This window comes from Diplotaxodon limnothrissa, linkage group LG15 (genome assembly GCF_057381915.1).
Source record: "Diplotaxodon limnothrissa isolate DT_005_m linkage group LG15, D_limnothrissa_male_GT1.1, whole genome shotgun sequence".
Lineage (NCBI taxonomy): Eukaryota > Metazoa > Chordata > Actinopteri > Cichliformes > Cichlidae > Diplotaxodon > Diplotaxodon limnothrissa.
Genome location: NC_140610.1, coordinates 6,613,269 through 6,641,146, shown reverse-complemented (window position 1 = coordinate 6,641,146; position 27,878 = coordinate 6,613,269). Strand labels below are relative to the sequence as shown.

General features: G+C 42.0%; 2 protein-coding genes across 2 annotated transcripts in view; one reads left to right on the top strand and one right to left on the bottom strand.

Annotated features, from left to right (window-relative positions):
* The window catches only part of ino80 (INO80 complex ATPase subunit), a 38,099-nt gene extending 19,016 nt beyond the window's left edge, over positions 1-19,083 (top strand). Inside the window, exons 28-37 of the mRNA XM_085371838.1 lie at positions 7,582-7,709; positions 12,636-12,730; positions 13,144-13,216; positions 13,699-13,857; positions 13,974-14,076; positions 14,162-14,250; positions 15,388-15,543; positions 16,074-16,245; positions 17,787-18,002; positions 18,649-19,083. Of these exons, the coding sequence (XP_085227964.1) occupies positions 7,582-7,709; positions 12,636-12,730; positions 13,144-13,216; positions 13,699-13,857; positions 13,974-14,076; positions 14,162-14,250; positions 15,388-15,543; positions 16,074-16,245; positions 17,787-18,002; positions 18,649-18,857 (1,400 nt within the window). The 3' untranslated portion in view covers positions 18,858-19,083. The remainder of the gene's footprint in view (positions 1-7,581; positions 7,710-12,635; positions 12,731-13,143; positions 13,217-13,698; positions 13,858-13,973; positions 14,077-14,161; positions 14,251-15,387; positions 15,544-16,073; positions 16,246-17,786; positions 18,003-18,648) is intronic.
* A 3,644-nt stretch (positions 19,084-22,727) lies between these two features.
* chac1 (ChaC, cation transport regulator homolog 1 (E. coli)) lies at positions 22,728-24,386 on the bottom strand. Its single transcript, XM_085372555.1, has 3 exons — positions 23,753-24,386; positions 23,579-23,614; positions 22,728-23,468 (listed from the first exon to the last, which is right to left on the bottom strand). Exons 1-3 carry the CDS (start codon positions 23,921-23,923, stop codon positions 23,085-23,087), a joined length of 591 nt encoding a protein of 196 aa, XP_085228681.1. The 5' UTR covers positions 23,924-24,386; the 3' UTR covers positions 22,728-23,084.
* Between the last annotated feature and the right edge of the window lie 3,492 nt (positions 24,387-27,878).

Sequence of the window (27,878 nt, the reverse complement as noted above, 5' to 3'; positions counted from 1 at the left end):
ACCTTGTTTGATAAGCCTGCAGTGCACTCATTTAACAACCTTTAGTACTTTCTGAGGTGCACTGTAAAACAACAGCTTCTCTAAAAATCATAATAGGTCCTTTAGATCCTGTCAGATAAATAATAATAAAGCTTAGTCCTTTTTTTAAGCTCCTGTGTATACATGTGCTTGTGAGAGCGTTTCTGTGTAAAAGTGAGAAACACAACAAGTATTTGTTTGTCTGTGTGAGAACAGCCTGAAAGCTCTTGTGAAGTTATACGGAGGCAGACAAAGCGAGGAAGTTTAGCTACTGGTCATTGTTCAAGTGCTCAGTTAGGTAACACTAATAGATGGTCTGCCTGTGTGCGAGTGAGTGTGTGTATATGTGTGTTGTTTATGTACAGTCGAGCCCATTAAGTGACGTGTGCGGTGCTCACACGGGGACCGAGGTGTCTCTCAGCCCTCCGCACACACTCTCCCACGCTCAGGGGGACAAGCTTTTACCTCTGTCTCTCCTTCACTAACAGACAGGACGGTGCGCTGGGCTGAAATCAGTATCTGGCCACGGGCTCTCAGTCCGTCTGGTCTCCCACTTCTTTCTCAGCCTCAGTAGGAAGGAAATGACCCAACACTCAGGCACCCGTCCTCCGCTGAACACATTGTTGCCACATCAAGGCTCAGATATGTACAGTAGCTCAGCTGAAGTTTCCCACCCTCCGTCTCCTCCGCACTCCCAGCCCCACACCTTTAGAACAAATGGCAGAGCTGAATAACTGTTTGTTTTGAGCGCCATGGCGTGAGTACAGCTGCCCACTGATATCGATGGAGGAATCTAATCAGAGGACTTATTAGGAATCAGGCCATAGAGGAGGAAAAAACAATGGGCTGTAACATTTTGGACCGTACATTATTTTTTGTTTGTTTGTTTATTTGTTTTGATGTCATTGTAATTGTATTATTTCCTTGAAAGAAAAAAGAGAGAGAATTAATTACATGTAAAAAATGTTAACACCGATGATGACACGATGCTTCTGTATGTCTCTGAAAGAAAGCAACATGTATTATCGGCTCAAAAATGAAGCCCAAGCAGCCACACTGTCTTCTCCACGGAGACATGGCAGAAAAAGAAGATTGGACTCTAGTTACAGAGAAATTCTGGGCCAAATTAGTTTAGTTTGCTTTGTGAAAATTCTACTCCTCGCAACCACTCAATTTAAAAAAAAAAAAAAATTCAAATGGAGACAGATTTGAAGTTTAAAAGAAACTTTAAGTTCCACAGAAATAGCTTTCCTTGCTGTCTGTGTGGCCTCTGTCTCCCTCGCATTAATTAGAAGCAGCCACTCCACAAAATAACGGGCTTCTCACTATAGCACCGACTCTTTAACTCTTTTTCTAGCTTTATTGTGTACTGTTAAACGACTGTTGCTGCCGTGAAGGAATCTCTGAAGGAGATGGTTGGCAGGTTGTGGAGCTGTTTTTTGGTTGTTGTTGGGGGTTTTTTTTAGCTGCATTAGAGAGCACACAGGAGTCTGTGTGCGCGTACTTCCATATCCATCAGTAAAGTTCTGGCCCTGCCGTTCACATTAGGCTGTGGGAAATGCAGTTCTGCCTTCCTGTCCCTTCAAAGAAACTCTGCTCTCCACCAAAATGGCAGGAAGCTTCCCCGGCCCTCTGATAGACAGGCACAAAACAACACAGACTGCCAGCCTCACCACATCACCGTCTGACTCTGCCCCTTTTAATCTGCATTAAGCTGGCACCGGTGTCCGTCTGTGGAATTCAGCTTTTTTCTTTTTTTTTGCTAGCAATGAAAAACAAAACATACAGCCAAGTGTGTAAAGGGATTGTGATTTCCTAGTCCAATTTATGGCTATAAATGTGTCCACAAGAAAGAGCAAATTTTTAAAAAAAAATCCAGTGTAGACTGAAGGGGGAGACATTAGCCACATTATTTTTCTATGCTGGGATCTTTAAACATGGAAGCCAAGTAATCTTTGTGCTTTGATCTGTGGTAAGTTCTGAGTCAATGCCAGCCAAGGGTAACTAGCAGTAATCTGTCTTAATGACAGAGTTCAGAGTGGGCCGCTGTGGTGTGGTGCGGTGAGGTTCCCCAGCGAAACTTGGGAGTCTTCATCAGACTGTCTGTCTCTTCCGCTGCTTTAACGACTCCTAGAGAACCAAAAGAAGCGTTCCTCTTGCATGTTTGAGGGGAGGCGGTGGTGTATGTGTGAACATGTTCCATATATGCTCCTCCATCGCTCAGACTCAGCCACACTTAGTTGTGCAAGCATATTTTTTTCTTTTAAGGGAATTTATGTTCTTCTTTTTTTTTTTTAATGACTCTCTTTCAGGCTCCAGAGCAGAGATGCTGCTTTCTGGATGCAGACAGACTTTGTTTGGGGGGGTTGTAAATCTTCACTAAATTCTCCTGTTTTCTGTCAGGCTTCTCACTTCCTAGCTTTCAAATCCTCCCACTGGCATCTGGCTCTTAGCTGTACTGATGCTGTCGCTGTAAGAAAATTAAGTTTCACTCTGATTTTTGTCAATATATGCAGAAGCAGCAAAGTAGTGTCAGGCTAATATTTCCATCATCAGCGCTGCTGAACAAGTGTTGCTCATTGACTTATTGATTGCCCAGTGTAATGTATCATTGTACAGTGAGGGGCTGGTGCTTGGTTCGATCGTTGATTCGACCTGTTCTGTGGCCTCCCATCTGTCTCTCTTTCTCACATAACCATTCATCCATCTTCCTTCACTAACTCCTTTTCTGCAAAATTGCTGTTCTTCATCACATCTGGCTCACTTCCCTCCGTGTTCAGGGCAGCTCCCCACTTGGCTTTGGCAGACAACAGCAGCAGAGGGGAAGGAAACAGAGGACAGCATAGAAGATTGTAGCGGCGTATTAATGAAATTAGCGCCATAGTTGGTTTGGGAGTATCAGGCGCCAGGCACCAGGGCTGGGCCGGGGTTAATTAGCTGGCAGCAGGCCTCTAATTGGGTCAGGACCATGTCAGACCCCTGGCTCTGGCCCTGCAGGGATTGGATTACAACGTCGGGGGACAGACAGCAGGGGGAGGAAAGGGGCGAGCGAGAGAGGGTGTGTATCGTGGAGTGGGAGGGTGAGTGTAGAAGTGGAGGAGGGAAGGATGGAGAGGCTGCTGGAGGGTGCTACAGTGGATGTAGTAGAATGGGGGTGTGAGGAGGGACAAGGGAGTGCAGCTTAATCTGCCAGCAGGCGGTAAGCATGAAGGAGATGGGGAGGGCCTGGCTGGGTGAATACCTCTGTTAGACTGGATTGGATTGAAGCGGGTGGTGGTGGCGAGGAGGGGGGTGCTGTGAAAGGGGGGCAGGGCAGGTGGTGAAGCTTGATATGTGTATCCATAGCAACGGCAGAGTGGTGTGACACCACATGGGATTTGCTCGTGTTTTGGGGTGTGGTCTTATCGCAGTCCTCATCCCTGTCAGGCCATGATTTTAAAGTTGTTTTGTGCCCCCCCCCCCCCCCCCCCCCCCTTTTTTTTTTTTTTTCTTGCTTTCAGTTTTACTCCACATTTTGATCTACACACCACAACATATTTGGACATGATCTCTTTGTTTGCAATCAGCTACATAATATTGCTGTTGCTATGTCAATGAATTTTAGTGACTCTTTTGAGCCAACACACTGTTTGTTTTTTTTTAGCTGTATCGACCTTTTCATTTAAATTCCTCCAAACCGTCCATAATTCATGGTACATGCGTAGTTACTATATCCAGTTTGCTCACGCTTAAGGGCAGTGGTCCTGCATTTCATTGCCACCACATGTAGCTTATAATGTAAGCATAAGTGTTACATTGGAATGAGACAGACCACCAAAGTCCTCCCAAATTGTAATTATTCATTTTCTTGGCTTCCCTTTTATAGAGTATAGCAGCAATATGAAACTGGGGTTTTCTCAATGCAGTACTAAATGCTTGAACTCTGCAACCTCTCTATAAGCCACATTGCTGTGGGACGATTTTTTTCTGCCTGTTTTCTTGCTTGCCTTTCTTTCTTTCCTTTTTTATTGTCTTTGTGTTAATAATTTCTCTGTGTATGAATGCAACTCAGAATTCAATATGGTGATGATCAAGTGATGCCGATAAGCAACTACCAAATGCTGTATCATGGTCACCGGTGTCATCAAACACCAGAAGGTTGCTTTCTTAAGGAGCAGAGCAGCTTCCCTATTAATGGTCTCCCTCATAATCCAGTCATAAACAAAAGGATTATTGTGACTGACACGTCTCTGTATACAAGAATAATAGTATCCAACTGTTTAATATGGGATTTTCTCATTGCCTGTTAATGCCATTCAAGACTTAGTTTAAGTACATGCAACATTTAGTCCTCTTTGGCCAGAAAAATCCTCAGATAGGGGCTTTTAACCTGTCTTAAAACATGACACTGGAGTCTGGAGGCTTAAATATAATCTCCTAAACAGAAACAGATCAGTAGCAGGGGTTTAGCAGTGTTGTCTTATATGAGTATTTGTGTCTCTGCCAAGTGGTGGTTTTGCGCCTGGGTGGTTGGCAGCGTGGCCCGCAAGTGTTAGTCAGTGCCCTTGACTGAGCAGCGGCCCTGGTTAGACTGGCACCTGCGGCCGGGAGGCCCTGTCTGATCTCAGCCACAACATCACCGCCACCACCACCAGGCTAATCCAGCTTCGCTGTAGCCGGAGCCACCACAGACCCCCTTTCCTCTCCGTCTGTCCCTCTCTGTCTGGACCATTTTCTGTTCTGCATGTCTAATCTGCTGCATGCCGGCCTCTCTTGTCTTTTACTTTCTCAGTCCATTAACTTTCTTGACGCCAAGGCCAATTACAGGCCTTTCACGGAAGGGTACATTGTGTATCTCATGGTTTGCGGTGCACTGGGCTCTTTGTACAAACCGAATAGAACCACAGCAATGCACAACTGCCTATTTTAGAGTAAATAAAGTGTCACATCGAATCTGCTTCAGTTGTACTTTAATGCCTTTAGCTATAGGTGTATTATTTAAGCCATTCATTATCCTCCTTAAAGCATTTCCTATGTCATTTCACAATTTTTCAATATTTTGTGAGTTAGCTCAATTCATTGTAGGTGTTTTCTCTTTTGTATTTACAATATAATGAGAAAAGATACTGATGTGGAAGAACGCATGTCATTTACTAAATGTAGACCCCTGTTACACCTTTAATTTTACATAATGACAGGAGATAAAACGCTCATCCTGCTAACCAAATCTTTCTAGCAAGTCTTGCCCTTTGGCAGCCATCTTGGTAATGCCCCCAAGCAGCTATTTGGGTATTTCGAAGCCTCTGTCTGAATAAGGAGAGAGCGTACCTAATATCAGGACATAACAGCTGTATATTTAAAATGTTCAGCTAAACCCATTACACACACCATGCATGTGCAAAGCTTCATAACATTACAGCTTTTTAACAGCTCAGCCAGCAGTGCAGTAACTATCAGCTTCTTTCTACCAGAGCACTGAACAAGTACCATTCTAATTCAGCCTGTATGATAAACTGTGAAAACATGCAGTACACATACATCTTTTCTTCTATAATGACTAGATGCGCCCTCTACAAAGCTGAAACTGTGGGTGTAGCAAAAGCACGGTTGGCTCACATGCTTTCCAGTTTGACTGTTAGAGAAGTCTCCTATAGATTTTTTTTTTCCATGTCTCCTTCTTTAAAATGTCTCTTTATAAGACCTTCCTTTCAGTTGAGCTGGTTCCAGGTGTTGTTGGTGAACTTCTTTGTTTATTGTAATGGCGTAAAGTACTTGCGTGATACTGCGTTAGTAGTGCGTAGGTGCTACGTAGAGCTTTGCAGACCCACATTTACATGTTGCTATCTACGCCATGCATGGAAAAACCAGTAATGTGGGCTACTCTTATTTATGCAAGTGCTGTTGATCGTCTTTAAGCTTGCTCTAGCTGCAAAGGAGACAGTAGTCATGTTATACAATGAAATTCTTAGCAGTGGAGTGAAACTGTTTAAAACAAAACTATTCACTGCAGCCATTGTCTGCGTTTCTCCTACGTGATTCTTTGATATTTTGCACTTCTTCCTCTACGTGGCAAACTCCACTGTGGTCTCGCTCTTTCATGTTCAAGCCAACTTTTTGACCGGTCAACACACAAACCTTTGCATAATCCTCTTTTCTGCAAATGGAAAAAAATACAGGATACTTGACAAAAAAGCTACGCGCCTCAGAAAACATTAACCTTTTTCAGCTTTTCAGCTGTCCAGAAGAAAAATACAACAAGCGAAATTAAAGACATGTATGAATTTAATCCAGAACAAATTTTGCCAGCGTATTCCCAGGAGCTGTAGGTTGTGAGTGTGAGTGAGACCAGGACTGGATGTATTTGACAGGCTGACACCACTCCACAGTGACCTGTAGGTGAGCTCTCCAATACTTCCCCAGAGCATTTCACCTATTCATCTGTTCTATTAGTTCCTCTTTAACACCTCTGCCAGGCCTGACATTTTTTCAGAAGGTTATACTAAAAGGTCACAGGTCAGGGTTCAGTCCAAGTACAAATTAGCATAGAAAGGTCTCCTTAAAAAAAGATCTATGTGAGATTGTGGGTCTGTGGTACATTTTAACACAGGTGTATATTTCAATTTTTTTTGCATGTTTCAAATATGTTCCAGGAGGCTATTCTTTTTGAAGGTATCCCAGTCTGTTTTTTGCTTTTTGGAGAATGTGTTTTGAATTAATGGCCGAAGCAAAGTGAAGAAATAACACTGGGAAATATTTGTAAGCCCAGGTTTGCAGCGCACAAAAGGGCTTGGGGGACAGGAGTCCACCTCTTATGTAAGACGGTCAAGCCTCACTCTCCCATAGGGACTCTCTTCTAATCCTGACCTGACCCTGTCCCCTGACCCTGGACCTGGCCTTAGGTTCTTCCTACTCAGGGCCACGACCTCTCGGTCAAACACCATCGTGTGCCTGTCACAGGGTCGAATGCAGGCACAGCTTTTTCCTTATTCTATCATTGTGTCAGATGACGTTAATTCCTCATCAGCTGGACATCGAGGAAACCACTTCAGCAGCAGACCCAGGGTCAGAACACCCCCCTCTTTCCCATTGCTCTTGTCGGTAAATCATTTGAAGGCCAGCGAATACCTGATGTGGTATCAACAGAAACGTGACCAACTGCCAGGCCTGTTTGTTCACCTTTTGTGCTTTTGTCTAAAATGGAGTGTAAATCACTTTTTCCTCAGAGTTTCACTTTGTCTCTTATTCTCTCTGCTCTCAGCAACAGCACAGTCAATCAGGGCACAGGCTTTATTTAAACGGTCACTAAATTAGGGCCAGATCTAGGAGGATCGACCCCCCCCCCCCCCCAGCTCTATCTGTTCTGGTGAAAAGGGTTATTCAAGAGTCTTATCTAACTTCTGAATTGATTGGAGTTTGTTTTTTTAACTTTGTAAGTAAGCAGATATTTTATTGTGTCAACTCACTAAATATTTTCAGTGATTAATGTGATTTCATCACACAGCTACTTACTGAGAGTAACATGGAAAAGTTGCTGTGTTGCCACCTGGGTGGTTTGTGTGGTAAAACTTTCTTTCCCTCTTTCAGATAAGGAAAGCCTGATTACAGAAAGTGGAAAGCTCCACACCTTGGATATCCTGTTGAGTCGACTAAAGGCTCAGGGACACAGAGTCCTCATCTACTCTCAGATGACTCGCATGATAGACCTGCTTGAGGTATAAAAGCACACATACATGGCATACATCTATAAATAGAACAGTTTGTTCCTCATTTTCATTACCTTTGCCCCTTTACAGCTCTGCTCGCTCTATTCATATCTATTCTATTTATAAGTTACCCTCACACTATTGCTAAGTGTAGAAAAAGTAACGTCCTGAATTCCATTCAGTAATATGTAACCTGAAGGTGAGTTAAATCTTTTAGATATCTGCATAAATCAATTCCAAGTTTCCAAGTAAGTTGTTTAAGCTCCTCACCCGAGCAGTGTAACCGTTGGGGTGTGGCGCTACAGCACCTCTAAACCACCTGCCTGTCCCTCGTTGGTGCACTCATTAGACTGCTAATTAACAGGTCAGGACTAATTAGAGGGGTCTCATCTGCAGGGGAGGCAGCCAGATGGGAGGGATAACTGGGTGAAATAAGGAAAGCGGGGAAGTGGAGGGGAAATGGGTGATGGGAGTGGCAGGGTCTTTGGGGTTAGAGGAGAAGGAAATAACATGAAAACCGAGACAAAGGTAGATGGATGAGGAAAAGGTGGGAACAAATAAACGATCACAAAATCCGTTTTTCCCGGTTTGAGCTTGATAAATGAACCCGTATTACTTTTACCCACATGCATGTTTTTCTTTTCAACTTCTTAGTTAGTTATAATCTTATTGGAAGGTCAGAGGCTGTCAGTTTGGAATCCAAGATGAAGATCGAAGTGCATTACTGCTCTCCCTACAGGAATATAATGCTGAAACACAGCCCTGACAGTGATTATGTGTCGACAGCCTCGGTGTACTCTGTTGTTGCCTCCATATTTGTTGCAAACATCACTATGGAGCCAAAAGCCTCTCGCATGATGTCATTCTGTCCCTATTCACACAGTGCAGAGCCAGTTCCACAGCCAAATGCTTTGATGGTAGATGGACCTGGCCCAGGTGGCTAAGGACCGTCTTCCTGTGTGTCTGGAAAACAGCAAGAATGCCTCGTGTTAAAGGCCACTGGAAAACGGCAGTGATGAGAATGCTCAAGATGGCTTCGATAATGCTGGCTAGTCATTCTGCTTTAGTGTTCTTCTCACTGATTGCCCCACCTATAGTTGTTCCCTCTAGCTATGATTTAATGAGACAACATTACAGCGCCCTGTGTATCACAGAAGTCATTGTGTATAAGTGACCTCATAATGCAATGGGAGGTGGGCGTTGGTTGAGGGGGAGGTTGTATATGACAGCATCTCCTCTGCTAATGGGCTCAAGGCAATCACGGATGAAATCATACATTCACCCAATTTGGCTTCAGTGTTTTTTTTTTTCCTTTTCCATGTTTGTCATTGGTCATAGCTAAAAAAATAAATAAATCTGCAGATGGAGTTCATTATCTGAAAGTGAGTCTCTGACTAAGAGAGAGAGTGCGGGAGAAGTTGATGCTGATCTGTGTCATTATCATCATTGTTATCATCACCAGTCGGCTGCCGGTTCTTCTGGTGACATCACGCGGTCAGTTGATGGATCATTAAGATTCGGGTGGCCCAAAGAAAAATAACACTGTTTGCTTTCTTTGGCAGCAGCTGATAGTGTAGCGGGACCACGGAGTCACTGCCTTCCTATTTAAGCTGAGTTTTTTTTAGACATCATTTTACTGCAAAGTCTGCAAAGCTTAAAATGCAGGAATGAGGGGAAATGCCCACAGTCTCTTGGAACTGCTGCCAAACCAGAATAGAATTTTGTCTGTAAATGAAGTACCGGTAATGCAATTTGCCTTTCAGGTGTGCCTTGTTCATTATTCAATTCAATTCAGGTTAGTTTTATTTATATAGTGCCAAATCACAACAGCAATCACATCAAGGCACTTGATATTGTAAAGCAGACACCCTATAATAATACAGAGAACCTTTCAACAATCAAACGACCCTCTAAGAGCAAGCACTTGGCGACAGTGGGAAGGAAAAACGTCCTTTTAATAGAAACCAGGCTCGGGGTGGGGCGGCCAGCTGCCATCACTAGTTTGGTGTGAGGGGAAATTGTCTTGGAGTGTTGGAGTGACACACAGTGACCTATTATTCAATGAAAAGCACGGCTTCTGCATAGATTATTTTGTGGAACATATTATGACAGTTTGTTTGTACGTTTCTGCACACTATGATTGCAAATATAGAAACTCTACAGCCTGTGACACAGAAGGAAAAGCCAGAGAGTGGAGTTGTAGTTACCGTGTTTGTTAACACTGTGGTTTTGATGAATGAATAGTTTTGCAGGTTTCATCACCTTGTCCTTGTCTGAACTGGTTTTCTGCTTATACATGCGACTTTTTAGCAGTAGCTAATCAAAGTCCATGTTCTTGCTTGCTGACACTTACTGCGGTCATTTGGCTCCTGTAATATTGTGGAACTATTTTTGAAGCCAAAATGATCTGAACTGTTGTAGTGAACCAGAGATTGCATTTTTCCTGCATTTCATTCTCCTCAATGCAATTTGGTCGCTCACTTCTTAGTATGCTGTACTAGAGGGGGATAGAAAGGTCCAATGAGCTTTCTGCTAAGGTGTGATTTATACTGCTGTGTTGATACCTGTCAAAGATATGATGTAGTTTTCATATAGCCTGCAGAAGCCTGCCACACACACCCTCCCCAGACATTTAATGACACGCGCACACACTGATTTGTCCGCTCAGTGGCAATATGCTTTGCGTCTGTGAAACAAAATGTGGTCATTTATATATTTATTCTCATTTTCTTTGCTATTTCAATCTGTGTATAGACTCTCTCTTCAGTGTTACATTAATTTAATGCTAAATAACTGTGGCTAAACATTTATTAAGTGGAAAAAAGCCAACACGATCTGCTTTTGCAGTCACCATGAGAAACCGAACACGGAGAAACTCGACAGACTGGCATAGGAGCCAATGCCAGATAGCATTTTTGTAATTGCAGAATGATTCAGCCACACATGCAAAAAGAAATGTGCATAGACTACACCATAGGATGTTTTACAAAGTGTTTTTTCACACATCTGTATTAATGCCTAAAATTGGAAACACTGTTTAATAGTTAAGGTCAGTGAAGTTCTGCTGCTCCTGTGGTCTTGGGCAGGTGTTGTATGTACCATGTCACTGACAGCAGACATAACAGTCTTAAGCCCAGCTCAGTTCTGAAGTGGACTCTGTTTTATTATCGTGCCACAGCATGTTCTTTTCAGTTATTACAGCTGTTGGGTTAGGAACAGTCTGTGACCACGCACACTAATCTAACAGCATTTGCTTGACTGTGGGGACTCATTTTTAACAGGAAGTTGGGAACAGCCTGTGTTCCCAGAGCCACTTTGAAAGAAAAAGCAAAATTGTAATTGGAGTGGATACAAAAGTATCGGGCATTCTTAAAACAAATTTGCGTGTTCCCATGCGTCGTGAACTTCAGGGAACATAGGGGTTTGGGGGGTTTTGTTTTTTTTTTTTTTTTTTTTTTTTGGTTTTTTTGGCGATATGTGGTTCATAATGGGCCGATGATAGTTGCATGAAAAAAGTAAACATTTTGTCCAGTCAGGCCAACCCGACATAGTGCTTGATTTATAACATTTGTAAAGGAATACATTAGAAAATGAGTGAAAAACTGCAGAAATATCACACTTTCACCTACGGTTAGCACAAACTGGATCAGAATATTGTAGAAAATTGCCAGCTGTTGGGATTTATATTTCAGTGTGGCATCTTGGAAGAAATCGAAAGCATGCTGCAACTAACCAGGACTCCAAGTGTAAACCACAAAAAGGCTGCAGAGGAATTTGATCTCTCAGGTGTAACTTTTCTAAAACTTTGATTCTGCTGATTTAGATGGAGATTAGAAAGACAGCAGCGTTGTGCTGGCAAGATACCAAAGCCCAATTCAACAAGGTTAGCAGCATTTTGGCGAGCGCTGCCCTAATGGTCCCTAATGTAGTGTTCGGTTAGAGCAGATGGGGCTGTTGGGAACAGAGCCAGACACTCAGAGCGATGAGGGGGCAGGCCCTGCTGGGACTGAGGGCCCCGGGTGTCGTGAAAGGGGATTTGGAGGGGGTCATAGAAAACATAGCTTCAAATCATCGTTATCATTGATAATGGCTGTGTGAGGGGAGTTGTTATGTGTGGCCATTTATTGTAACTGGTTCAGGGGGGACTGACATGTTTCATCGAGGAGGTCGCGAGTTCAGGGCAGCGCTCAAAGGAAGCTCAGCGAGTCACCTCATCACTGCTGTTGCTCTGACTTCAGAGCTCCTCCCATCAAACCCACACACACAGGCGCACACAGCGCAGCTTAGCAGACTTTGGGGGGGATAGAATATCAAGCTCTTGATTTCTCAATGCCTCCCTGGGCTCGGATTGAGGTTTCAACTCCAGCGAATGCACATAAGAAATGTGGGATTTTGGGATTTTGGACACAAAATTGCTGTCAGAAAGAAATTCTTACAGCACAGATGAATATTTCTTGACCCTTGAAATTTAACAAGTAGGGCTGAAGGCTTTATCCACTCCTCAGAGAAAGAATAGAATTTCATATTTGAGAGCTTATTAAATTCAGTGTGTAGTTGCTGCTTGCGATCCCCAGAGCAGAGGCTGAAGAACAGTTTGAGATTTGAGTTTTGGATTTGAAGTTTGGATAACTTTGGTTTGCTGGTTTCGAAATCAGTGGTGAGAGCGATCTATGAATGCCAAATATTGGCTAATCCTAGAGTTAAGTTTTAGTTTTTTTTATTAACTTGATGCAGATCTAGTTATTCTAGTTATAGGTTTTATGAAAATAAAGCAAAAGATGTTGTGAAAATTAGAATCAGTTATTCTATATCTACATATTCCTCCATACTGGAAGTAAGCCAACCTTCTGCTCTGTGAAAGACCAGAATAAATGAGGAGTCATTATTTATTTATTAGTAATTATTTTCTTTACTGTCTTTGTCCCATCTTTCCAGGAGTACATGGTTTATCGCAAGCACACCTACATGCGCCTCGATGGATCCTCCAAGATTTCTGAGCGCAGGGATATGGTGGCTGACTTCCAGAGTCGGTGGGTAAAGATAAAATACGACCTAGAGTGCAAGTGGTTGTGCATGCATGAAATAAGACGTCACCCATACATCGAAATATATATGGGTGTGTTTAGTCCACATTCTCTGGTTTGCATTAGTACATAGCTCTCAGGCGCCAGCATTACTCTTTTTGGAGGACAAAAGAGTTTGAAGTTTATTGGAGTTTATTGAAGTTGCTTTATGTTGCAAGGCTTTCACTACTGGTGCACATTTCACATCCTATACAGGACTTAAGCTTGACATTTTTATTCTTAACTTACATTGCAACTTCATTTAATGGCATGATATGTGGATATTTGTGCTGTAGCTGCAGTTGGGAATGATATCTTCTGATTTTGTCCCCCTCCTCTATTCCCTCCACCCCCCACTCCTCTCTCACTGCCCTCCACAGAACGGATATCTTTGTCTTTCTGCTGAGCACACGGGCCGGAGGGCTTGGCATTAACCTGACTGCTGCTGACACTGTGAGCCCCTTATTGATACCATATCATAGTTTAAATAGCACTAACATTTCCTAAAGGTCTATATCCAGGGCAGCACACATTCTCTGTCGTAAAACACAGTTTCAGCATAAATAAATACGTTTGGATAATGACTAAGGAGCATGATTGTGTATGTAATCAGTAGGGCTAAACACGCCTCTGAAAATGATAATGTCAGTGTTTATTAACATGTCTCGCTATAAACTCCCTGTAGCCCTGTTCGAGTGAAATTAGCTTTCATGACAATGAGCGTGAAGCGATTGTTAACACAGGACATCTGTCACGTTAAAAGGCAGTTCACTTGGGAAAACACGTCATTGTTATTAGTCTCCGAAATTGCAGAGAAGGGAGTGTCTGTTTCACGCTCAGGCTTTCTTCACAAAAAAAAATTAGACAATGTGGTAAACATGGATATCCTAATTTTAGAGAAAAATATTATGACATATATATTTTTTCCTGTGCAGGTTATCTTCTATGACAGTGACTGGAACCCCACAGTGGACCAACAGGCCATGGACAGGGCTCACAGGCTGGGTCAGACCAAACAGGTCACCGTCTATCGCCTCATCTGTCAGGGCACCATCGAGGAGAGGATACTGCAGCGGGCCAAGGAAAAGAGCGAGGTGTGTCAAAAATATCCTCTATTCTTTTTAAACCAACAACAACAAAATAACACAAGTGCATAATGGTCATATTAATAACAGAGGTGATTAATGCTTTAATGGTCTTCTTTAATAAGATCCAAAGGGTAGTGATCTCTGGAGGCAACTTCAAGCCAGACACGCTCAAACCCAAAGAGGTGGTCAGCCTGCTTTTGGACGATGACGAGCTGGAGAAGAAATGTGAGTGTTTTGATTGGGCAGATGTTAGAGTTTCACTGTGAGGGGAAGGAAAATATGAAAACAAACATTGTGTCTCTTTCTGTAGTGCGCCAAAGGCAAGAGGAGAAGAGGCAGCAAGAGGAGAGCAGCAAGGTGAAGGAGCGCAAGAGGAAGAGGGAGAAGTATGCTGAGAAGGTATGGAACTGATTAACTGAGTTGGTGGCTGCCTGGATGTGGAGTGGAATATGTAGAATACTTCGAGTAGAAACACATGTGAAATGTTAGAGAGAAAGTTGGAATGGAAGAAATTGTAAGGTAGGAAGATAAGGAGACAAGAGTCCTGGAAGAAACTTTTACAGAAAGTTTTGTGTTCAGCTCAAGAGTGAAAACGGTAGTCTGTCTGTTAGACGATAGACTCTCTTCTGTCTAACATAATATAACATTGACCTGATAGTGAAGCTGCAGGAAGGGTCGAGGGGACATTGAAATCATTATGACTTATTCCTTTGAGATATTATACAGTACATAGCTGGTGAATCTGACAGAAATCAGGTCACTAGTTTGAGATAGTCAGTGACTAAAGTAGGGTCAGATGGAAGGTCAGAGGTTCATCTAAAATCATTAAATATCTTCCTCTGGGGATCATATCCATACTGGATTTCATGGCAATCTGGTCAGTGGCTGCTGAGTTTTGTCTTGCTCTGAACTCAAGAGCTGAACAGAAAATGTATATGCCATGCAACTGACTGTCAGCGCATTCAGTTCAACTCAATTCAGGTTTATTTATATAGCACCAAATCACAACAACAGTCATCTCACGGTACTTTACAATGTACGATAAAGACCTTTCTGTTAATAAGAGAAAACCTAACCCCTGTATGTAAGTGGCGACAGTGGGAAGGTAAACCGCCTTTTAACAGGAAGAAACCAGGAAGGAAAACCAAGCTGAGGAAAGGGCAGCCATCTGCTGTGACAGGTCTGGGATAAGGGGAGGGATAGGACAAGACAAAAGACCCACTGTGGAAGAGAGTCAGAGATTAATAATTAATAATAAGAAATAATAATAAGAGTACAATAGCCTATGTTTTATCTGAATTTAGAGATCATCAGTTTAAGTAGTTATTTTGTATCATCTGGCTTCATTGATAGATATAGCTGGGTATCATCTGCATAGCAAAGCCTTCTAACAATAAGTGGCTTAAACCACTGGTTTAATATATACTAGTTAGGTTAATTCTGTTTTAGAGGAAAAAATAATTTCACACCCCTACTTCAGCAGAATTGATTTCATCAATACCCTCTCCTGTTCTCGTTTCTGTTGTTAACTTTCAGAAGAAGAACGAGGAGCTGGAGAACAAGAGGAAAAAGGAAGTGAACCTGGTCATTTCCCACGCCCCCTCAGCAGACAACTCTAACTTGTCGGCAGATGGAGACGACTCGTTCATCAGCGTCGAGATGGACTCGGCCATGCCCAGTCCTTTCAGCGAGGTGAGGGATCCAGAGGAAAAACAGAAGAGATGGATGGTGTGTGCATGTGTGCGATAAAGAGAGAGAAAGGCTTTTGTGAAAGTGTAGGTCATAGATGAGGCGGGAAAGGGATGAGATTTATGTTAAATGTGATGACTTGTGGCTGCTCCATTAGGCTTCTTTGGCCTGCATCCACAAACTCACAATCTTACTTTGCATGCTGTGCTATTAATCCTCCTCCCCTTTTCTTTTCTTATCTTTTGTTTCTTTTGGGTTATTAATTCTTCCCCTATATTCTCTTCTCCGGCTTTCCTCTTCTTTCGATCCACTCTTCTGTCCGTCTTACCTTTTCCCAACCATTTGTCACTTTTATACCCTGCACATTGAATCTTTCCTTTCCTTTCCTTTCCTTTCCTTTCCTTTCCTTTCCTCTCTGTTCCTCGGACTGTTCCTCTTGTTGCCCTTTACTGTACTTACCTGGTTCCTCGTTCCCTTGTGGTGCTGACCCGCAGCCTGTATGTATGTCTGTTTGTACTCCTATGCATGGACAGATCTCCTTAAGTAGCGAGCTCCAGCCCGGCTCATTACCTCCTGATGCCGACGCGGATGAGAGCAGCAGCGACATGCTCGTCATCGTGGATGATCCGCTTTCTTCCGCGCCTCAGTCTCGTGCCACCAACTCACCCGCCTCTGTGTCTGGATCAGTCTCTGACAATATGAATGGTGAGAAAACAATTTCAGTCTAGCCATCATTCATGGAGCAAGTAGAGCAGTATACTTTATGTTTTTCTGCACTTTGCATAGACTTGCTCTGCAGTTGGTGTCCCTGGAAAATTTGCTGTAGATCAAGACCAGATTTGACTTGTTACTGATACTCCCCACCTCTGAATTTAGGACATATCCGTTTGTATAGTGAGTGATATCAGCAGCTAAAGTTCAAAGTTTCCAAATAAATATGTAGCATATATGTAGCATTAAAGACAGTCACTTAAGCCCAAAGTATGTAAATGGTGCTAAAAGTTGTGTTCTTCCTATATAAAGGCTTTAGAGGTCTCTCTTGCTCTCTGGTTGTTTAGCCAATGCATTTTTGGCAGTGTTAAACAGCCAGCCCACCCAGCAACGTATCTCATACACTATCAGAAACCTAATGGTTTGTCCTAACTAAAAATAATCTAAGTACATATAATCTCTTCCAAGTGTGGAGTTGCCAAATAAAACCTAATCTGTCCTTTCCATGAGACTATTATCTTGTTCTACTGTTGCTAGAATAGCAAATTAGTGTGACTTACATGAAAGTCATCGCTGCACGTAGAAGGCTGGCTTGTTATGTTCTCTCTGCTATCTCGCCTTGTGTTTTAATAGGCTGGGGTCCATTGAGACAAGTGGCTTTTTACCTCATAAGCTGTATGCAGCTCGTTTCTTGCTTGTTTTACATTTATAACAGTTTTATTTTGGCTCGGCCGCACTCAGAAATCAAGATACATGGTGAATGTTTTTTCCTTTTATCTTCACTTTGGAATTTTTGCGGCAAGATAATCTCTCCTAAATCCATACTTCTTCGTTAAAACCTGTTGGGAATTTTTGCTGCCATGCTAAGAGGTGCTTGCCAGCAAGATTATTGATGCGCAGTGATAACCAGAGCCAGCAAGCTGGGAGAAAGTTGGTTCCTTCAGAGATGTAGATGATGTTTAAATAAAAGGTTTGGAAGATGAGATGGAAAGCAAAGAATCAAGAATCAACTGGTGAACTTGAAAATGGGAAAGGAAAGAAGAGTGAAATTTAGACCTGAAGGTCGGGGGAAGCGTGGGGAATTTTATGAAAGGTTTTCATGTGTGCTTTGGTGTTAGTGATAGAGTAGGGCCTTTTTCCCCACATAGGGAGGTTGTAATCCAGAGTATTTGGAGTGAAACGTGTAGAGAAATGCAGACCAGTGGTGGGATGTGGGGAGTCAGAGAGGGAGAAGACAAGGTACTGGAGGATTAGGTACATCACCACTCTGGCTCTGATTGTGCAAACAGTATGGAAAATGAGAAGAGTGTTCCTTTTTTTGCTTGAGCCAGCACTTACAGTAATGATGAGCCGTGATTAATGTGCAATTGCGCTTAAATGTTGCAGAGAAATGACCACAGTAGACTCTGAAAGACTGGGTCAAGGCCAAACCAAACTGAGTGTCTCTGACAGTGATGTTGATTCCCGCCTGACTGTAAAATACTGAAGAGTTTTTTTTTTTACTATTTTTTCCTTTTATTGCCTGTGGTGTTCAGGTGTTTCAGCCTCGGACACAATCAGTCCAGGCAGAGGCAGGTCCGGGCGGAGTCGTGGGCGGCCTAAAGGCTCTGGAGGCGGTGCCAAGACTGGAGGGAAAGGACGCGGGCGTAAGTCAACTGCAGGTAGTGCAGCAGCAATGGCAGGAGCGATGGCAGGCGCGGCAGCTGCTTCGGCAGCAGCTTATGCTGCTTATGGCTACAGTGTTTCGAAAGGTATGTAAATATTGTACGGATCTTTATGCACAGGCACTGGCTGTCCAGAAATCAAAAAGAATATGTGTGCTTTGTTTACCTGTCAATGCATTTCTTGGACAAATGTTCTTAAGGACTGTTGATGTCACAACAAACATGCTTGTTCTGTTTCTCATGTTCATACATCCATATTTTCAAATGAGCACTCTTAACTCAAGAGTAACTCAGTTTTTTAAAAAATATTGTTTTAAAATCTGTCCTTTTCCCTGCAAGCTAAACGTCTACTACCCATGCACAACGTTACAGCTTCACCAATGTTTCAAGCCAGAGTGCTGACCTGTCATCTCTTTTCAAGCCACAATGAATGCACTGAATGAATACCTTACTGGTTTCTGTTATGGATACATTAAGCCAAAAGAAAGTAACAAAGGAGAAGATTGTTAGAGTCCATAATCATTCCACATTCCAATCAGTGCCACACAGTTGACACTGTTATGAACTTCTCCCAGAGATGTCTAATCGAGACTTTTTTTGTTTTGGTTTTTTGAGGCCGATGTATTTTGTTGTGGTATCACTGCAAAAAAACAAACACAAGCCAGTTATGTCCTACTGAACTGGCTGTTTGAACATGATAAATAACCTCATCCTTTCCTGTCCCTAATTTCAGCGGGCCTCTCTGCATCCAGCCCTCTGCAGACCTCCCTGGGCCGGTCTGGTACCAGTCCTGCCTTTAGCCTCAGCAGAAGCTCCTCCCCCCAGACCAAAGGAGGCACCTCCACGCCGAGCCCCCACAAACAGCTGGCCCACAGCCACCACCACAGCAGCCACGGAGCAGTCAGGAAAGGAAAGGGTCCTGGCGGTCCTGGGGCTCGATGATACATGTGTACGCATATTCGTATTAATATGCCCTGACAGATAACTGACCTGCTCTTCACTGTGATTCCCAGAGATACCCCCCGCCCCCTCCCCGCCCACCTAAACTAATAAACAAGAGTATTTATAGTAACTGAGGCTCACTACCTGGAGGACCACGCTCTCCCTTCTGGCTCAGCAACTAAATAGAAGCTAGAGTAACCACAACAATTTAAAGGTACAGCCTCAACCAGCCTCTGCATTAGTTATATTCATTTAGTTTTGTTTTTTTTTTTTGTTTGTCCAGAGCAGTGGACAAAACCACTGCCTTGAGCATTTTAATTTGAATTTTGACAGAAGTATTTCTAAGTGCTTTTTTGAGAAGACAAGCTGTATTCTACTATTGACGACAGGAAACCCAAAGGCGTGTAGCTCAAAGGGCTTTTCAGATCCTTGGATTTGCCCGGGTAGCGAGAAAAAGGAGTTCCTGTCAAATGCACTGAGCCACGTCTTCCCTTATTTTTTATTTTTAATTGTTATTTTATTTAGATTTTTGTTCTGTGTTACTGATTCTCCTACATGCACATTTGGTTATTTAATTGTTCTGTAGATATGTTCAGCGCAAAGCTGGTGGACAAGTCTGCATTTTACAAAGCTTAATGTGAACCCACCATACCAAACAGCTTTTGTACTAAAGCTCCTATTTTTGTAATGAAAGATGTACTGAAACCAACAGGCAGGCAGGTAAAACTGTATCCATAAAATGTGTTCATGTATAGGTGGAAATGGAAAATTTCTGATTATTTTTTGTGTCCAATGGGGAAAATAATGTAAAAACAAAAAAAGAAAGAAAAGGTCTACTAAAATAAGGGGTACTGATTGATAGAGCAATGCTGCTAATGTTAAACGTATGAATCGATTCACATTTATTTTGGTTGTTTTAAGTTATTTAAGTTAAAAACAGGCGATTCACAAAAATTGCGGAAAAATCTTCACCTGTAAACTGTAAATTGCGAATTCTAGAGCCATTTTTTTTTTCTTACTTTTTCCAAAATTGTTTTCTGTGATGACAAATCTGTGGTTCTCTTTGATGTCATTCATGTTTCAGAAACAAAAAACGGGAAAAAAAAAAGGTGTGCACCAGTGTCCTGAGTTGAGCACTACATCTGTTCTAATGGGTTTGTTTTTGTGTTTATAGCGTGAATAAAATGCAATGTTCTATATCGATTGTACATAATGATGAATGAAAGCGACATTTCCTCTGGCTTTTTCTCTCATTTGCCTGACTATTTTTATAAGTCACATGTACATATGAAGAAATGCATCTGTCATTTTACTAACAGGAGTCAACTGAAAATAAAAGATGGCGAAATCTGAGCAGTTTGATTCTGCTGCTTGTTTGTTTGTTGGTTTTTACATTAGCACTGTCCTGGGTTTGAACCCATTGCTTCACGAGGGTTAACTCACTGTATGATATCCTGGAAAAATATAAATAGGCTGTAAGGTAAAAAATGATAACTCAATATTAATTGATATTAATTAATTATCACAGTTATATTAAAGTGGTCACCAAGTGAAACTTTATAAAAAGTACACACTCTTATGTAAAAAGCCCTTTTTTTTTTTCTCCATTTTTTTAATTTTTGCTTGCTTACTTGCTTCAAACCCACCAGCCAGCCGTGGCTTTTCTGTTTGGAGTTTGCATGTTCTCTCCAGGTACCCTGGCTTCCTCCAGCAATCCAAAGACATCCATGTTACATTAATTGGCGATTCTGAATAGATTTTAACTATGAATGTGACCGTGAAAGGATGCCTTTCTCTGTGTTAGCCATGTGACCCGTCCAGAGTGTACCCTGCCTCTCAATCTATGAGGCTGTTGTGGACTTCAGGTCTGCAACAGTGGAGGGAATCTGCACTGGCAAAGAAAAGAAATGGAATAAAGGACCAAGAATGTAATAATTCTGCTTGTAGAAGTACTAGGTTTAAAAAGTACAGCTGAATGGGGGCTTAATGAGATTTGGAAGGCCACAAATTTCATAAAAGCTTCATATTACTTAATATCTTCCACAAATGGGTGGTCACATATTAGTAGACTACTGCCAGGTGGAAACATCACTTTGCCAGCTGAGAAACATGCCTTGCCATCTCTCAGAAAACTAAAACATCTGTGTGCAGCACAACAGTGATAGAACACTGACATCTTCATGTCAGTTTCTCAGTAGTTGCACGCTTTATTTCCCTCGTGGCTATAGATACAAACAATATTCATTTCAGCCCTTTATTTAAATATAACATCTGAAGCTCAGAAACAGCAGTTTCTGTTATCACACAAATGTTTTCTCACCTGTGGCTTTTTCTTAAAACCATTTTGTTTGGCACCCCTCTTGTTATGTCTCTGCTTGTTTACCCTTGTAAGGTTCTCTGTATTCTTCCTTCAGCCAGAAAGTGATTTTACGGCATCTCCTGACAATCCCACAATCATAGATTCATAAACTCACCAAAACCCCTGGAAACTGGGACTTCAGAGACCAGAAACCAAAATTCACATGTTTTTGATTTAAAAAAAAAGATAAAGGTACGATTAACAACTCTACAGAGAAAAACTAAACTTTATACCTGTAATCTCATTAGTAAGACATCCTTATACAGCCAAGGGTCACATTCAACCCTAATTTAATGGGTGGTTCTTACAGCAATCTTAAAATTACATTTAATCTATTCTACTGTAGTCGTTCCAAGAAATTAGATCTCTGTTGCTCAGAATAATAGGCAGACCTCGCCATGGGCAGTTTTTGTTGGAGTAACTATTAAAGAAGTCGACTGTATAAAGATTGCCAAATGTAGGGTTTTTTTGTGCTACAGGGAGCTTTGAGCTTCGTTGCACTGGGAGGGAAACGTATATCTCAGAGATAAGATATTCAAAACCTCTGGCACTTAAAATAGAAACTATCTGTAAGGTCTGTTTATGAAAAATCATTTGGAAGAACTTAGCCTTGATGTAAGGAAATGACAGAAAAACAACCCATTTGAGAGGCGATCAAACTGACAAAGATGCACCTGAGACCCATGTCGCCGTTTTCATGTCACCCTGCTGAGATTTCATCTCAGTGAACGCATCTGCAGTGTGTTCTTCCTGGTGCACTCTTGACACGACCACGGGGCAGACTTGTAAACACAGGACTTCCAGGTCTGGACTTGTTCCCGGTCAGCAGTTATATAAGCCTTTTCACCTAGATAGACTCTTGGACTTGAATCACATCCAGGGTACAAGCTGCTCCGGCCAATGTTTGGGTGTGTCTGACGTATGTTTGTATATGTGCACTCAGGAGACCTGTTCAAAAAGCTTTACTGACTTCTTAGAACATTGCTGTTGAGTTACAGTCTGCAAACCAGATGTGAACCAGCACGTCTGTTTTTTGTTTTTATTCCAAGAGCATGTCAGAAAAGCTGCTTCTTGGCAAGAGAAGACCCTCATGGTCTGTGTTCTTATGACATGCACACAAACACCTTGAAAGCCTCCCTCACCACAGGTTATTAGCTGGTGTGAAAAAGTTCTGTCAGCTGGTTCAATTGCAATCTTCACACTGAGTGCTTAGTGTTTTTGTTTTTAAACAGGAGGGGGGAAAAAAAACAAAAAAACAAACCCACAAAATACTCCTTGGGAAAATGCAGTACAGAAACATTTTCTCCTTTAGTGTACTTTATTTTAGGATTTCTGGTTAAATCAGTTCTCTAGAATACATCTCTTTGCTGTGCACTCATTAAACTGCCACTTTTGATACCTCCAGATTTTCCTGACCAAGAACAGAGCCTTTTTCTTTTAAATGAGCCACAGCTCATTTAAACAAACAGTTTCTGTTGCAGCAATAACACACAAAAACAGTCATTTTCCACTTTTTTAAATTGGTATTTATTTTACTTGACACTCAGTTGTCACAAGCAACTTTTCAGAGTCAGATTTATTCTTTGACACATCAACGCACTCAACCACGAGCGACAGCAGTACCTTCTGAATTGGACGGAAGTTGCACCGTACAAATCAAAACAGTTAGTGAAGAAAAACAGTGTTTACAGTGAACATTGTAGGGATTGTATTAAGCTACCCTTCTTTTTTTCCACTTTTTCAAGTACAATGGATGGTGATGAGGATGTGAAGCTACAGAATGTAAAACACAGGTAGAACATGGCAGATCAAAGCCTCATGTGTAGTGTATTCTTTCCATTACATGCTAGTGAAACAAAGGGTACGAGCTACTGTGCTGCTAACAGGTAAGACACCATGGTCAATGCTGTGGCCTCGATGGAGAACAGGTGATGGTCCTCCACATGTGGGCAACTGCTCCTCATGAACTCCGCAAGCCGGAGCAGGTACTCCAAGTTGTGGCCCGTCTTCCCTCTGGACATTGCGATCTGGGCACCGATCTCCTCCGAGGTGGCCGGGCCCAGGTAGAGAGGGTTGTCGGAGGTGGCAATGTAAACCAGCGCCTGAACCGGAGGCTGGTCATTCCCCTCAGGGAAGAAATCCACCATTTTGGTCATGTAGCCTCCGCAGACCGTCTCTCGCACATTGAGGTACTTCAGGGACTCCTCCAGCTGTGAGCCTGCCACCTCAAACGCCACACCCCAAGTAGTCTCCTGTGGAGGAAGATGAAAACATTAAGTCATCATTCAATTAACTGATGTAGACTGGAAACTCCACTGCACTTTCTACTGTAAACCAATAGGAAGCAGAAAGTTCCACTTACGTCATCATCTTCGATCAGCGTCACCACTCTTCCGGGCTGCAGAGAAGAAGAAAAAAATAAATCACGTCACGGACAACGCCTGATGCAGTGTGAGCCCAGCTGTTCAACATATCATGCCACCCTAAGCAATCTAATGATGTTCCCGTTAACAAGTAAACATATGCCCCATCTTACCAACTCATCGTTCCCACGATGGAAGTTGTCTCCGTGCCAGAAGCGTCTCTTGTAGCCTTGAATGTAACCGACCTTGCTCCTCTGATATTTGAAGTCAGGCTTCCACACCAGCGACCCGTACCCGAAAATCCACAGGCTGGTCTTCCCGGCGATGATATCTTGAGGCTTCATTGTTTTTGGATCGTTAGTTTTGACGACGTTCAAATGAATGAATGGATCTTTTTTCCTGAATGATTTGTTTTAAACCAGCTAAGATGACTAGCTAGCTAGCGTTAGCTTCCGTCGGTCCAGGAGCAGAGGTACCGGTTGGCTCGCAGGTATACCGCGGACGGTATTTGAGCCCAACTGCTTGGCAGTTGCGAAGATGGAATTTCGCTGTTTGTTTTGCCTTGCACTGTGCATTGCCATTGCATTAGAGATGCCGCATTATGCCTTAAAAATCCATGGCAGCCGCTTTGGCCCTTAGCTCAATGTCGAAAAAAGACAAAACCCGCTTTTGCCAGCTGCTTGCCGGCTGGTGATGGTTGGCTTTAAAAAAAAAAACCGAACTAAAAGATCGAGGATTTACAGATGTTACCGCGTTTAACGCCCAGATGGTATTAATATACCCGCCAAGATGTATCTGCCTGTCTGACGCGTTTCTTCGATAACATGGCGAAGCAGGGATCTTACTTTTATAGAGTCCGCAGGACGTAGGCGGGTCCTCTCCTACCGTTTAACACCAATCATATTTAAAGGGGCGTTACCAAATTACCCCGTTTGCCCAAACAGATTTCGGTGCGCCAAATAGGGCGGGACTAGGAAACAAATTCGTTACACTATTGGTTAAAAATGACTTGCCCGGCATTGCCATCTTTTAACGCGATTGCTCGATGAACTGTCACTCAAAACAAATAACTCTGTGATTGCTCCAATGCGTTGTCACTCTCTTCACAAGCTTTAGCGATTCATACGGCTGATGCAACTTCCCAAAGCGTTTCAGGGCCTCAGCAGGAACCAAGCAACATACCAAGGCATTGCATCAGATGTTCCTATGGGAGATTCCCTATAGGAATCGTTTTATTTAACCACGTAAAAAGAGCACATAAACAACTGCTTCACTTTGATACAAACCACAAATAAATTATTCTAACTGAAAGATATGACTTTACACAGGAGAGATGGAAACCACATCTGGTATAGCAGGGAGTTACACAGGACCTTATATGGATGTACATGTGTAAGAGAGAAAACATATGATTTATTTATTCTACTCAAAAAGTCAGAGTTCCTGACTTCACTTTGTGGCATCCTGGAAAAATACAGTCACTTAAGCTGCAAATGAACCAATTATTAGTATCACTATTATATTGATTAAATGATCACAGTTACTTTCAAGTGGTCATTAATTCAAAGTTTACAAAAAGCACACAGGTTATGTTATGTAAACTAGGTATGTATTAGTCTTTTCTTTTTCTTTTTCTCTTTTCAATTTTTGATAATACATAAGCAGTGTGTCACTGTGGGGTGAACTGATGGTGGCTAAAATTAAAATAAAGAAAAATCATATGTGTATATATATATATATATATATATATATATATATATATATATATATATATATATATATATGAATTATATATATATGAATTAATAGGATTTACTTATTTACTTACTTACATACTTATTCTTCTGTGTTCCTGGGTTCAAATCCACCAACTAGCTGTGGCTTTTCTGTGTGGAGTTTGCATGTTCTCTTTCTGCTTGTGTGGGCTCTACTCCGACTTCCTATTACAGTCCAAAAATGATCATGTTAGATTCCAAATTTTGCTGTAGGTGTGTATGTATGCCTAAAAGGTTGTCTGTCTCCCTGTGTTAGCGCTGCAGTGGACTGGCAACCTGTCCAGGGTGTATCTAGGGCGTATTTCACCCTAGATAGGCTTTAGCCCAAGTCGAGCCTTCAAAAAGGAAGTGGGCCATTCACTGGATAACTTCACTGTGGCTACGTTCATCTTTTCAAGTCAGTCTTTGCATGCATTATGTATCTAATTGGGACCCATTACGACACCATAACATGTTAATTTGAGCTTTGATTCTCTTTCTGTCTGTGTAGGTACAGCAGGTGATTGTAGGTTACAATCACCAAAAAGCCTACTAGCTTAAACTCCAAAATGTAACCAGATTCAATGCTTTTCTTGCAGTTATACTCAGGAAGCATAATCTTTCTGAATTATTTAAACACAGGTTCCCTCATATATATTGTAATAATCAAGTGTGTTTTCTTTGGATTTCCTGCAAAATAATAGCATGTATGGGTTTCTACTTCATGTAAGATTTAAAATGCATTTGAAACCCTGTTAAAAAAGATAAGAAAGAAAATGGCAAAGTGCCAACACAGCTAAAACATGGAACTCAGTCAAGACAAAATAAAAGACATGGGATGGACAGAAAGATCCAGCCTCAGATCTGATCAAACGCACAAAAATGCTCACCACTCTTGTTAGATCTGATATACAGTTATAGCAGAGGCTCATCTGTGCTCAATACATAGATTATCTATAAATAGCTGGCATTACCTGTCTTGATAAGAGGCCAGGCCAGTATCAGCTCTTCATAAATCTAAAGCTACTGCATGCACGAGCTTCCAGCCCATTGTGCCTTCATGTCCATCCGCTTCTCAAGCTCTCTGCTACATTATCTCGTGTTGCTCTCACCACAGCCTGCTAAGGACTTCAGTGGCACCCACTTCTCCGATGTTTGCACACGTCCGTTTATCATACATTCATTTGTCTTTGCCTTCAAACCAATCTAAGATCATCATTCAAGCCTCATGCTGACACAGTCTACATGTTTAATTAGTCCTGATATCCTAGTAAAACCTCCCGACCCCTATTTTTTCCCCGCACATATATGCAGTGACTCAGGGTATGCATTCTTCTACTAATGTTAGATAAAAGGTTAGGGGGTAATTAGGACAGATGATTTGGATCTAAAAGTAAACTATGAAGGAATTATGATTAGTGCATGTTTATCTTAGATGAGGGTGTGTGTTAATAAACTGTACAGTGTGTTTGACTGGTTTACATTTTGATTAAAGGTCGGTTGTAGATCAAGTAAAAGCAGATCTGCTTATTGCTCTAGAAGTGTGGCATTTAAGTTAAACATAAGGGTTCCTGCAGGTTTTATGTTGGCATGTACTGATCCCCTGTTTCCTGTGTGTGGGGGTGTGGGGTGTGTGTGTGTGTGTGTGTGTGTGTGTGTGGGGGGGGGGGGTTCTTACTGACACCTAGTGTTAAATAATGAGACAGCTATAATAGCAGGGCAAGGACAGTAGTGCTGCTCCATACTGCAAATCTGATGTTAAGTAAATACAGGGCCAGCATTGCAGATACCAGTACCAGTACAGATACAGATGCTGATAAGTATAACCGAGAAAGGCAGCTTAAGTGGGGGAGAGTGTGTGTCAGTGTGTGTCACTATTTATGAGCTGAGTCATCATCAATTTGTTAACTTCTTAACACATTTTAATAACTACTAAATCACTGTGGTGCTTTTTACTTTGCATAGTACTCAGTTAACACAGTAAAACACATCTTTCAGCTTTTGAAACTGTATTTTGAAACTGTTTTTGGAGACCCTGAATGTACATATGTCTGTCTCTAAAGCACTTTGTGTCAGCTTCTGTTGTTTAAATGTGCTGTAGGCTATAACTAGAATAAACGTGATGTTTGAACAGAAAAAGTTTTAGACATTTTTCATAGTGCAACAAAGTATCAATCCTATCCGGTTGTTCAGTCTAACGTCACTAGCCGTGTCTGGGTCTAAACTCCGCTGCAGGTCCATATATCAAACGATCACTATGGCATTACTGAGAGTTGAAAAACTGTCTAAAGTCTTTCATCTTTAATAAAATGATCAGCGTTCTGCTCTACCAGGTGTAACAATTGAGTTTAACATCCAGGCATCCATGAAAACCGAATTTATGACATTTAACGGAGTTAGAAGTTAGCAAGGAGTTAGCTCGCTAGCTTCTATCTAAATACAATATAGCATGTCCTGACTGCGGGGTTTTGGAAACAAATTAAAACGTGCAGCTCTGCTATCACTTCCAACATAAATGAAGACAGAAAACTAAACAGCAGTGACG